We start from the raw sequence: 13,897 nt of genomic DNA on the forward strand, positions 1-13,897 counted from the left end.
GATTTTTGGCTTTTATACTCGGAATGACCTGTTAAGATGCTACCCCTCCCTCTATTCAGTCCAGCTGTTAAGATATTTCAGCTGTGCAGCTCTTGCAAACCTAAAAACTGGGCAGTTCCTGCAATGACTTGCAAGGTCGATCCTCCCCCTCCTGCCCTCATACAGTTCTTCAATGTTGCTGTTTTACACACAAGCTGGTCTCTTCCTTACACCCTTTTAGTGGCGTTCAGTGCACATAGAAATTCTAGATGTGATCCAAGCCAATGTGGGGTAGTGGTTAGTATGTCAGACTAGGATCCAGAAACCTGGGCTTGAACTCCTCCATCAAAGTCAGCCCAAGGCTCTGTGGTGCCCAAAGCAAATTAATTTCCCACCCTTCCTGTGGACCATGGGGGAGTTGCTGCAGACCCTCCTCTGCCCCAGGGCTCTGTTTTGCTATGGTGCTTTGCCTCTCAAACTGAACTGACTGGGAGGCAAAAATGGGCAGGAAGGACAAAGAAAGCCTACCTCTCCTGATGCAGGGAGGGAGAGAGAGAAGGAGCAGTCTCACTGCCGGCTGGGGCAGGGGTTATCACCCAGGGCTGCTGTTTGCTGTGGCACATCCTGACATGGGAGCCTGGGTGGGAAAACAGCCTAGTTTGGGCACCCCCTCCACCTTGCCTGGGTGTACCTAATGGACAGGCTGGCTCTGGTTGCTGGGTGACCTTGGCCAGACACTCTCTGGGAGCCTAGTCACAGTTTTGTTCTGAAGATTAAATAGTATAGAGAGAAGTACATGTGCTGCCCTAAGCTCCTTGGAGGACCAATGGGATGAAATGCAGTAGACAGAAAATGCAGTGGATTGAAAGCAATATGGAGAAGAAATGCAGATGACGCCAAGCTTATTTATTGCCACATATTACAAATATGCTACCGTCAATGTGTGTGGTACTTAATACAATACAAGAATATAGGTTGTTTTCCTGTGGCACTTACTATCTACAATTTGACATAAGGGAGACAAGAAAGGGAGGAAAGGGAGGGGAGACAGAAGTTAATATACATTAGGGTTGCCAAGTCCTACCTTGGCTGCAGTGGGGGGAGTCCTGGTCCTCCCTGGGAGCTCCTCTGGAAACCCTTCAAGGGACCCACAGTAAATCATCAGTACAGCCAGTGCCACAAACGATCCAGACCGGCGGGTAACGGACCTATCGAGCTAGGATTTCCCCGCTCCCCCAGGGGACCTGGCAACCCTAGTATACATTCATTTCAGTCATGTGTGCTCAATTTCAGTGGGTTGTGCCACTGGCTGTACTGATGATTTACTGTGGGCCCCTTGAAGGGCTTCCCCATTGGGCATGCTTGCAGAACGTTCCCCTCCACTGAAATTAATGGGGCAGTCAGCATGCATGACCATCCTGGGGACACAGCATGCAAGGCACAGGAATCTAGATCAAGGTGTGTTTCTATAAATGAAAATAGTTTAGAACTTCTGGTCTGCCCTGAAGACATTTTATTGTTCATTTTGAACTTGGACTCGCATTTGGGATCCACTATGACAGCTTTTCCTTTCTTTCCACAGATTGTCCACAACCTCCAAACATTCCAATGATTATGTTGGGTGTTTCTATTGCAATCTTTCTCATTGGGGTTGTCTTGCTTTGCATATGGAAACTGTTCATTTCATTTCAAGATCGCAAGGAAGTCGCTAAGTTTGAAGCAGAGAGGTCAAAAGCCAGATGGCAAACGGTATGTAAAATTTTGTGTTAAGTTATATTCAACATAAGAGAAGCCAATGTTGGATCAGGCCAAAGGCCCATCCAGTCCAACACTCTGTGTCACACAATGGCCAGAAATACCAGTGCCATCAGCAGGTCCACCAGTGGGGCCAGGACATTAGAAGCCCTCCCACTGTTGACCCCCACCCCAAGCACCAAGAAGACAGAGCATCACTTGCCCCAGAGCCCCTAGCTATACCTTGTGGCTAATAGCCACTGATGGACCTCTGCTCCATATGCTTATCTAATTCCCTTTTGAAGCCGTCCATGCTTGTAGCACCCACCACTTCCTGTGGCAGTGAATTCCATGTGTTAATCACTCTTTGGGTGAAGAAGTACTTCCTTTTATCCGTTCTAACCCGACCGCTCTGCAGTTTCATGGAGTGCCCACGAGTTCTTGTATTGTGAGAAAGGGAGAAAAGTACCTCTTTCTTTACCTGCTCTTTCCCATGCATAATCTTATAAACCTCGATCATGTCACCCCTCAGTCGTCTTTTCTCCAAGCTAAAGAGCCCTAAGCGCTTTAACCTTTCCTCATAGGGAAAGTGTTCCAACCCTTTTATCATTCGAGTTGCCCTTTTCTGCACTTTTTCCAAAGCTATAATATCTTTTTTAAGGTGTGGTGCCCAGAACTGCACACAGTATTCCAAATGAGGTCTTACCATTGATTTATATAGGGGCATTATTATATTGGCTGATCTGTTTTCAATACCCTTCCTAATAATCCCCAGCATAGCATTGGCCTTCTTTATTGCAGTCACACACTGTCTCGACATTTTCAGTGAGTTATCCACTACAACTCCAAGATCTCTCTCTTGCTCAGTCTCTGCCAGTTCAGACCCCATCAATGTGTATTTATATTTAGGATTGTTCTTTTATATTCAGTTGAAAACTCATGACTACCACGTATTTAGCTTAGATTTCGTATTCTGGAAAATAGCTACATGTTCTGTGTGGTAAGCAACTGACTTCCTAAGCAATAATCCAGTGTGGTAGTATTCTGACTCTAATGTATGGGAAAGAACAGCCCCTGCTTGATGTCCATCATTTAGTGGGAAAGGAAATTAGGAATACCTGAGGGCACTTCAGAGTTTCCTCCCAGATCCCTTGTGTATGTATAATATATATTTATGTCTGTGATTAAGAGTTTTTCATTAACAGGGATGGGCATGAACCAGCTCACAGACTTAAGTTTGTGATGAACTTTGGCCTGCTCATGGTTCACAAAGTGACATTTGTGACAGGTCAACTGGCATGAACTTTCCACAGACTTTCAAGCTATTCATGAAGGTTCATGTGGGTTCATTAATGGATTTATTTCCAGACAGACTGTGGCCACTCAGTCAAAATGTTTATCAAATTTCAAAGCAACAGAGTGAGCAGAATTCTCCAGCCTTGGAAACACTTGTCAGTTTCAAACTAGTCATGTCAGTTTCAAGAGCTTCCCCCCCCCCCTTGGCCCCTTCCCTGTGTTGCCTTCCCATTTTCTTGCACAGAACTTGCAAAATCTCCCCCTTGCTTGGATTTGTTGTGACTGTGCTTTGAGAGCAGTCCTTTGACACGTGCAATGCCTCACTGGCTTCTGCTGAGCATTCTGCACATTGTAACTTCAGGGATTCTCTGGTTTGACATTAGTCCTCCTTTTGCTTGCATTGCCACAGTGGCACTGGATTTTGCTGGGCACTAGTACATTGCACTGGTTCTGCTGGGCTTGCAACATCACCCCCCACTTGGGGTGTGAGTCCATGCTTCACATCGGAACTATTGAGCTAGCATTGCCACAATGGCACTGGGTTCTGCTGGGAGGATATACTAAAAGGAATGACAGGATTGCCCATTGGAAGTAATGGGAGAGGCTTGAAGGCCCAATGGAGATAATGGGAGCCAGGAATGCTAGTTGAGTTGTATGGACTCCATTGAAATATCATTACAGCGCAAAAATGTTGCAGTGAAAATGCAGAATGAATTTTCATTGCAATGTCTGTAGGCGAAATCTGTGGAAGCCTAAATTCATATCATTTCAGGCAACAGGGGGAAACTCACATTTTGGGGGGAAATCCCATTAAAGCCCTTTATTTAGAAAACCACATTCAAGGAGAAAGATCCTAGCCTAGCTTTCTCCCTGAAATCTGACTTTATATATACTGATTTTCGCATTTCAGAGAGAAGAACATTCAGTTATATGAGCCTCTACCTATATAGTCATTCAGCTACAGACATAGGCTTACTGCCCAGAACTAGGCTCATGAATGAGGATTGTTTCTGATGCATAACATTTCTGCTGTTGAGGACTCTAATTTAGGATTGCCAACAGCCTGTCCCTTTAATAGAGGCTTAGTGGAATGTTATTTACCTCCACACCATGAAGAGCTTCAGCTGCCGATTTGCACACTGTTAAAGGACAAGATGCCTTAACCTAACTCTAATGCAACCCTAACTCTAACAGTATTGGATAGTCAATAGGCATTCCATGCTTACCTCAAAGGATTGTTTTTTCTTCCATTATAAAAGTCCTCTTTCTCAAATAGGTGGAAACAATGCTTACTTTACTTCATATAGTTTATAGAGAAAAAAATCTGTAAAGAGACAATCAGTAAACATGCCAGATACAGACTTGGGTGAAACACTCACATCAGTTGATGAGATCACATCAACTTTCTAGGAATGGGCATGAACTGGGAAAATGAGGTTCGGTTTGTGGTTCATGGCATGCCCAGTTTACGAACCACGAACCATCATGAACTTTTAGCAGCCAAACAAACTGGTTCAGTTTATGAGGTTTCTGACACAGGTCCCGTTCACACGAGGGGATTTGGGCCAGGAGCAGGACGGTTTGGGGGCGGAGCAAATGGCCGCGTACCTGCCCTCCAAGTTTGGTGTGGATTGATGGGGTCCAAGTTACAGCCCCCAAATAAGGTGCTCCCAGGAAAGTGCTTTCTGAGGAAATGACAGGGGCAGGTTCAGGAGGTGCAGGGCTGTATAGAACAAACCCTGTGAAAGCTAGAGACACTAAACTCACAGTGAACCTCCCCCTGATGCTCCTCTACATGCCTTCCAAGGTATGTGCATATTGGACTTGCAGGGTCTGAGTCATGGCCCCCCAAAGAAGATTCTCCAAGGAAAGTGCTTTGGGGGAAAATGTCAGGTGCAGGTTCAAAAGTGCAAACTACACACATTAAACAGACAGGGAACCTATTGGTGTGTCAGGATCCACAGCAAATCAGTCAAGTACATGCTTCCAAGAAGGTTTTACTTTTATTGAAAAGCTATAGATACAGTAACAGGAACACTGTTAGGAATGGCAGGCGTTCCATGCACATAATAGGTTATACGGCATTCGTATACACACACACCCCATGGAGTACCCAATTACAGGGGTTCCCGCGCACAGGCATTAAGCTGAGAACTAATGGCTGCAAAAGCAAAACAGGTAAGAAGCTTCCCACGACTCTGTCTGGGCAGAGACACATCAACTCCTCCAGTGGCCTTGAGAGATATGTGTTGCAGCAAAGAGGCAATTAAGCGCAAGGGAAGGAATGCACATGAAATGAAAACACACAACACGCTATTGGCAGCTTAGCTGACATGGTGTTTCCAAGACTGGAAACCATGAACCAGCCAGTTAGTGCCCATCCCTAGTCTTTTCTGATCACATTTGCACTTAGTATAAGTTATGCCTGTGGCTTACTAGGTACCAGTAGTTGACCAGCATACCAAAACCTAGTTTCTTCTTTAGAAGAAGAAGAAGAAAAGATTGGATTTATACCCCACCCTTCACTTGGAGTCTCAGAGCAGCTTACAAACTCCTTTCCCTTCCCCTCCCCACAACAGACACCCTGTGAGGTGGGTGGAGCTGAGAGAACTCTGACCAAAACTGCTCTTTCAGGAACAGCTGTGCCAGAGCTTGTGACTGACCCAAGGTCACATCAGTAGGTGCAAGTGGAGGAGTGGGGAATCAAACCCGGTTCTCCCAGATTAGAGTCTGCACCCATAACCACTACACCAAACTGGCTCTCAAACAAACTGACTTATTAGGCCCAGGCTAGAGCTGTAGAGTTATCATCTTGACCAAATGGCTGGATATAGATGAGCTGATCTTGTTCATTTAGAACCAATCACTGGTCCCACATCCTGAAGTCACAAATGCAGGGGCCAAATACTAAAGGCTTACTCACATTTCACATAGCAGGCTTGCTTGCTGCAATGTACACTATATCACTACTAGGCGCAAGGCTCGTTGCAGGAAGAGAGGCAACGAGCCCTAGAGAGAGGCCGCCGGAGGGCCCCCCCATGCACTGGCAAAGGAGAGCGCTGCGGCTCCCCCACAGCCAGGCTCATGCCTCCCCCCACCGCACACTGGAGGCGGTGGGGAAAGCCAACCGGCCTCATCCCTCCTCTGTCAGCGCGCTGGAGGAGGAGGCTGCCAAAGGCGGCCCTGTCCACACCACTGCAAGCCGGTGGCAGGCCAAGCTGGGCAGGCTGGCTCCTTCCCTGCCCTCCCACCCACTCGGCCACTCAAGGGCCTGGCATGCCAAAGCGGCCGGCATCGCCCCTCTCCCCACTGGCCGCCCAAACAAGCGAGTGAGCAGCGCACGTAGTGGTGGAGCGGCGGCGAGTGCGGGATGGCCGCTCACTGCCCATTCCAGCCACACGCACACCAAGCCGGCTAGCCTCGTTGCCACCAAACAAACTGGTTCAGTTTATGAGGTTTCTGACACAGGTCCCGTTCACACGAGGGGATTTGGGCCAGGAGCAGGACGGTTTGGGGGCGGAGCAAATGGCCGCGATCACACCACAACATCTGGGAAGCATAGTGCTTCCATCCCCGAACTGGCCCATCCACGCGATAATGCCCCTCTCCCCACCGGCCACCCAAACAAGCGAGTGAGCAGCGCACATAGTGGTGGAGCAGCGATGAGTGAGGGATGGCTGCTCACTGCCCATTCCAGCCACACACACACCAAGCCGGCTAGCCTCATCCTTCCCCCCACCCCCCCAGCCAATGGCACGCCATTTGCCGCAAGTGGCAGCCGGCGGGCCAATGGCTGAGGGAGCGCATTTCCTCTCGCCACCCCATAGGCCGGTGGCCACCCCAAATCCCTTTTATAATGAGAGATATGCATTCAAGTAAGATGGGAACAAGCTGTGGACATGCATTGGGGATCCACTGTTCAATCACAGCTTTGTAGGGCATGCATGCAGCAGATTAGTGTGTATTCACAAAAACTCATCTCCATGTCATGCTGTACATTTATTTATTTATTACTTTTATGTATATTCTTCATTGTATTTTTTCAGTCCTGGCACATGCTTCTCAAAAGCCTAGCTTATAGTGTGCATGTTACCAATAGTGACTCATCCACGACCTAAATTAATTTCTAAGAAAAGAACAATCCTCTGTTTTAGTTGTTGTTTGCTTTTTCCTATAGAGCCTCCATTTTTTTGCTAACTTTTGGAAGGACCTGCTACTAATGTGCACACATAAAAAGTGAACCATTTCTCTTTTGCACATATGTTGATGGGATTAGGGTTGCCAGCCTCCATGTGGGACCTGGAGATATCCAGGAATTACAACTGATCTCCAGACTAGAGAGATCAATTCCCCTGGAGGAAATGGTTGCCTTGGAGGATGGATGTTAAGGCAGTATATCCTGTGGGTACCCCTCCCTTCCCTAAACTATACCTTCACCAGGTTCCACCCCCAAATCTCCAGGAATTTATCAGTTTGGTGTAGTGGTTAAGTGCGCGGACTCTAATCTGGGAGAACCAGGTTTGATTCCCCACTCCTCAACTTGCAGCTACTGGATGACCTTGGGCAAGCCATCATTCTGGTAGAGCTGTTCTCTCAAGGACAATTCTGGAAAGAGCTCTCTCAGCCTCACCTACCTCACAGGGTGTCTGTTGTGGGGAGGGGAAGGGAAAGGAGTTTGTAAACTGCTCTGAGATACCGAGTGAAGGACAGGGTATAAATCCAACCTCTTCTTCTCTTCTTCTAACCCTAAGCAGAATGGCAAGGCACAGTGATTTAGGAAGATTTTTCCATGTCTCTGACTCTTGGCTTGTACCTTGCTACAGTATTCCTCCTGGTCTTTGAATTGTATTTCTAGTCCTGGCATTTTTGATTTGCTGCCCACAGTCCCTATAATCCTGGCTTTGACACTGTGCAGTTATAACTCTTTTTATGCCACATGACTCTAATGCCACATGACTCTAATGCCACATGCTTTGGATCCCAGGTCTGAAAAGAAACCACTGCTTTAGACAGTTTACTGTGATCTACGGAAACCATGATCGAACATTTAGTCAGCATATTATGGATGAGTTGTATTGAAAACTGCCAGGATATGCGTGCCACAGAATCAAAATATAAAAAGTGTTTTTATTGTTGTTGTTTTTAATTAGATTTCTGAATCGCTCAACCCCACAAGTGTGCTCTGGGCAATTTTCAGCATTGAAACAGATAAAATATAATCAACATGATAAAATTATTACAATGCACTAATAAAACAACAACAAAATAATCTGTTGAATGTTGTTTTTTGCCTTTTCTAGGGAACAAACCCACTGTACAGAGGTTCGACAACAACATTTAAAAATGTAACGTACAAGCACAAAGAAAAGCAAATGGGATCTGCCACAGATCTTTACTAGCACTCAGGGCAGTTCAGTTCTGAACTACTAATTCAGGGTGGAAAATTGGTCTCAGAAATATTGAAATATTAAACTGATTCTTTTATACGAAGGTTGGTAACATAATGTGAATGGTACTATAGTCCTGGCTCAAAGAGTGCATGATTGGAAGGCTGTTGGAGCCAGGACCTCATCTGAGGTGGGGAGCCAATTTTCAGTGGTTTCATTGAGAGAGAGAAAATTGATGATCAGAGTTCGGCAACTGCAAGAACAAGCCTGGAATGAATTCTTCCTCCTCCTCTCAAATGCTGCAGTCTAGTTACTTTCTGGTTTGCAGTGAAGCTTAACTTGCCAGTGTGGTGTAGAGGTTAATGTATCAGGCTAGGATCAGAGACAAGGGTTCAAATCCCCACTCTGCCATGGAAGCTTGCTGGGTGACCTTGGGCCAGTCACACACTCTCAGCCTAACCTACCTCACAGGGTTGTTGTGAGGAAAAATAGAGGAGAGGAGAATGATGTAAACTGCTTTTTGGGTTCCCATTAGAGAGAACAACGAGGTATAAAATTAAGTTAAAAACATTTAATCCAAAATCACAAACAATAGTTTGTGCTTGCTCTGAAAACTCACAAATTGGGCAACAGTTCACTATGACAGATACACTTATGTCATCTAAAAGCCTACCAAGAAACATGTTAATTAAAAGCTGTGTAATTTGCAGTAGTGGATAAAATTAAACAGGATGCAGCTTTACCCAGAAAGAACAGTGGCCTTGGTAGCCAGGAAATGATGCACAGTTGAATGTTTGTGTCTTATGTGTCATTAAATTCTGCTAAAACCACCACTAAAAGCAACCAGTTTCAACAAAGGCAGGTTTTATAGGGTTTGGATACCATGGAAGATTTCCATGCGTGCAACAGTCCTACTGGAAACACTAAAAATTACTCTTCTTTGTCTGCTTGCACTAAGTGAAAACAATTGTATCCCCACTTACTTTCCTGCATGCACAAAACACAGCACGAGGAATTTCTTCAGATAAAATTTCAAAACCATATTGAAATCATAGGAGCCATCTGTTCTACATTCCATTGCTCCACATCTACATTGTTATTTTGGTAGAAATTATAAGCACTATGAGTCCCTGCAGCCAAAGTACTATTGTTTGTGCAAGCGGAACTGTGTTAAGTACATTTCCTTTCCACTGGCATATCACTGGATCCATCCTTATGATTCACTGATTAACTATCCAACAATTAACTGTTATTTTCACTAAAATCCCAGGTGCAAGCTTTCAGTGAGACTTTATAATACATTGGCCAGAGAGGAGGCCCATCTACTTACATTTAGTAGCTAAAAGAAAAATGTATGGGTTTTAGTCAGATACTAATATTTCATACTACAAAGATATTTTAAGGCAAACTTTCACTGTAACGTTACTAAAACAATGAATGTATGTGCTGGAGACACTGGAAAAGTTTTTCGGTTAATTTTATTGAATTGTGTTTTTTTTAACCTAAGGCTGGACCTTAAATAAAGGGCAAAACATTTTCAGTAAATGTATTGCTACTCACTGGAATCTTGGGCATTGTTTTGGAGCACAAAAGGAAGTTTATGTAAGTGTGAATGCTATGTATTAAATCGAAATAAAAACTGACATGTAAAGTAATCTTTTATTGTAAGAAAAATGATATATAAACAATTGCTTTAATTGAATGAGTCACACCAACTTTTAAAACAATGTTAATAGCTATAAAAGAACCCCGAAGGCAATCAACCAAAACCTCCCAATGATTTACAAGCCTATGTCCTACTTTGTCCTCTTCCGGTTATGTTGTAGACAGTTTTGTGGGCCCAATTTCCACAATGTTTAAGGCCAGCACACATGACATTTACTACATGAATGCCACCAAAGAAAGTCTCTTTGCAGTGGGGGATCCCTGTCCTGGCCATGGTATACAACATTACTTAATGCTGGATTGTCAGTCACCATTGTCAGGGCAAAAAGGACCCAAATCCAGTGCCAATGAGCTGAAAGGGTGATCAGTCTTCCACCCAAATCCACCCAGCAGGACTTTTCCCCATAGGTGAGGGAAGGAGATGGAGAGAAAGCCAGCCATTAAATTCTTGAATACAGAAGTAATGTTTATGAAGCTCATACCCAGGAAATTCAAAAGCACCTCATGTATTCCACGCATGCATAGGCACCTCCATACATACCTAAACCAGCTTTAGATGCAACTGATAAAATTTGAATTGGGAGATTCCCAACAGGTGGTAAAAGAGATTCTGCTCTCCCATTGCCCCATGCTGGTTTTATACTTCTTTGTGTCTCGGACCCTGCATGGTTTGCTACCTCCTCTTTACAGGGACCAGGGGAGGAATCAGCCAGATACAGCTGAGTGGTGCCACAGCTTTGTTGGAAGAACAGTCTTCTGATTGGGGCAGTCTGGTGAAAACTTCTGCTTTCCCTCACATCAGAAGGTTACGGTTGTCTGATTCTGGAGACTTCGTAGGGCCTGATCCAAGGGTATCTTTAGTGTCTTGGCCAGAGGTTGCCAGCCCAATAGCCAAGACACTACTGTAGACAGGCTGAGGTGTGGGGGGGAGGCAGTTACATACACAATATTTCTTTGTGTTTCCTGGAAACAGGAAGAAGTATCTTCTGCTTTTGTAGCTTGTGTTCACTGCAAACAATGGAACTGACTCATCTGCTTGTCATAGCTTGTCTTTGCACAGCCTTCAGGTGGACAAAATTACACCCACATTCACCCACAAGTTTATGCCTTCAGCCTAGCATTCCATAAAACAAGGATCAGTTAATAAATACGAAGGGCATACATTTCAGTTATATTAGGTGCCAGTTAACATTGCATGTCGGGCCAAAGAAAGCATAAGTAAATCCTGCACAGATCTTTTTAAAAAAGCATAAATTCAGTAATCCATAACATCAAAACTCCTCCTAGGTTCTCACATCGTTAGTTAGATCTATACTGTGGATCTGTATACCCCACTCCAGGAACATGTAGCAGGAACATGAAGGTTCCTATACAAGATGGTCAAGTCCAGAAGCCATTGATTCTAAGGGTAACTTTAGGTGCATTTATCACTTGTCATGGGAAGGCAGTTATTGGTAGAGTACTCATGATAAATGCATGATCAGTCTTAAATCTGAAGATTCAAGGTCATATACATAAACAGAAACCAGTCACATTTCCCCTACATGATCCCTTTCATTTATGAAACCACATAGAGAACAACATGGAACCAATATGGTATACTGGTTAGAGTTGTATATAGTGATCTTGGATAAGTCACTCACTCACTTTCAGACTAACCTATGGTTATTTTAAGATAAAACATATGCCTTGGAGAAAAGTCTGGATGCCTCTAGGTGAGTAAGGCACAGCAGTCGTTTCCATGACTGAGTCTGAAATAGTACTGCTCTTATCACATGAGTAGCTGCCAACTGCTGCTGGTTGATCAGCTGATTTGCACAAAGGTTTCTCCATGAAATCCCATAAGCAAGAGAAATCACATAAACAAAATGGCGTACGACAGCCCATTCAAGTGCTTACCAGGAGTAACCGGTAAGTCACTGCAAGATGAAAGATGAGGAGCAGCCTTGCTGTTAAGCAGGGTGAAGTACTTTGTCTCAGGTGGTAGATTTGGGGTGATGTGATTAAAGAGTAATGTTATTTATTATTATATCTTTGCTAAATGATCCTTATTTACTGCTTCTGGGCCATCTCCACGGACATATGGATATGACCCCTACCTCTGCAATGCATACAACATAATGTGTGATGCAGATGCCCCGTATGGAGAACCATTCACACAACCCTTCCCCTCAAAAAGGGAAAAGGAAACACTCTGGCCTGGACAGCCCAGGCAAGTCCGATCTCATCAGATCTTGGAAGGTAAGCAGGACCAACCCTGGCAAGTATTTTGATGGGAGACCTCCAAAGAATACCAGGGCTGGGAGGCCAGAGGCAAGCTATCAAGCCACTTCTCTGAACATCCTCCATACCCCAGTAGGAGTCGCCAGAGGTCACCATGACTTGTAGGCATGGGCACACGGACATACAAAATGCAAAAAAACACAAAGAAGGGAAGAGGAACCATTAGGCAAATTTGATTTTCATACATGAAGAATGCCCATATAATGAGTTACAATATGCGGTCGGGTCACATGTCCATTCCCCTATAACACAAAGACAGTTGCTGCCCAGGTAAGTCCCTCTGGTTCAGAATGATTCTTTTCCCCACATGGTATTACATCAAAATATTCACCGCGTTTTCTCTACTGGATATTTCATTCTGTCTTCTTACTAAAAGGGAATTGAACCTTGAGTTAACTGAGGGTTCTATTGTTTTGCAGCGCTTAATTTTTCTACATATATTATCAATTTCAGGAAGTGTCTTCCCAGGGCAGAAAAGAATTTCATACTCTATCAGTCCTCCTCCACACTTCCACAGGTTTCTGTCCTAAAGGTTACTGATTTTTTTTCCCTTCCCCCAACCCCTGTATCACATCTAAGAGTTTACACCTGTAATCCCCCAACTTTGTGGAGTGGGATCCACTTCTAAATTTACTACCCTTTTCAGGAACCACATGCAAAGTAATTCCACATTACTTTCCCCCCTCCCCAACATAAAAAAGAAGACTCTAGCATCAATGAACACTGAACAAGTTTATTATTTTTCATAAATATCTAACATTACTGAGCAACAGGCCGTATTCCGTGGCCATTTTGCACATTATGCGGAGAGGCAAACCAGACTTTGCCATCTAGACTCCCTTCTCTCCCAGGCCCCCCCCCTCTTTCTCCTGGCTTCAAAATCCACCTGTGAGGGAATTGCAACTCACTTTTGGGTCCCAACCCACAATTTCACAACAACTAATGTACACTATGGATTACTTTAGACAGTGCTGAAATTGATACATGCTTAATTTTTTTGTTATCGCTGCTTATTTGTTATCTACTTTATGAAGGTATTTCAAATAAATGTAGATTTATGTAATCGACTTTCTTTTCCAACTTAATACACCATTATGTGTAATTGCCAGCTAGAGAGGACACTGAATTACAATAATAATTTCTACAAAGTCATGAAAAACTGGAGAAATTGCTTTTTTTTCTTTTGCATGTTGGTTCTCATTTTTCTTTTATAATATGAATTCATATATATGGTTATCTTTCTTGCTAATACCCCGCTGTGATGAAGAGCACATTCCTTCTCTTTCTTTGACAGGGCCTATATTGCCACTTTATCATACTTCGCAAGCACACTATGAGAATGTCTGCTTATATTTCACAGTGGGATGTGAAAGCTGAAATTGATTTGGCTCTATAGTGGCTATCTGTAGTGTATAATTTATAGCAGATCCTGCCTTTATCAACTTCTCTGTAAATCTTCATTTTCTACGTTTCCAGAAAATGGTCCATACTTTAGAATCTTTTCTCCATCTTTACATTTTGTCAAAGATTGGCAAAGATAGATAGATATCTAC

The 13,897-nt window shown here is 44.0% G+C and overlaps 1 protein-coding gene across 1 annotated transcript in view; it reads left to right on the forward strand.

Annotated features, from left to right (window-relative positions):
• The window catches only part of ITGB6 (integrin subunit beta 6), a 99,858-nt gene extending 91,012 nt beyond the window's left edge, over positions 1-8,846 (forward strand). The window contains 2 exon segments of the mRNA XM_015429640.1: positions 1,562-1,728; positions 8,310-8,846. Coding sequence (XP_015285126.1) covers positions 1,562-1,728; positions 8,310-8,408 — 266 coding nt within the window. The 3' untranslated portion in view covers positions 8,409-8,846.
• The last annotated feature ends 5,051 nt before the right edge of the window (positions 8,847-13,897 follow it).

Source organism: Gekko japonicus, unplaced genomic scaffold, assembly GCF_001447785.1.
Source record: "Gekko japonicus isolate JY-2015 unplaced genomic scaffold, Gekko_japonicus_V1.1 scaffold590, whole genome shotgun sequence".
Classification (NCBI taxonomy): domain Eukaryota; kingdom Metazoa; phylum Chordata; class Lepidosauria; order Squamata; family Gekkonidae; genus Gekko; species Gekko japonicus.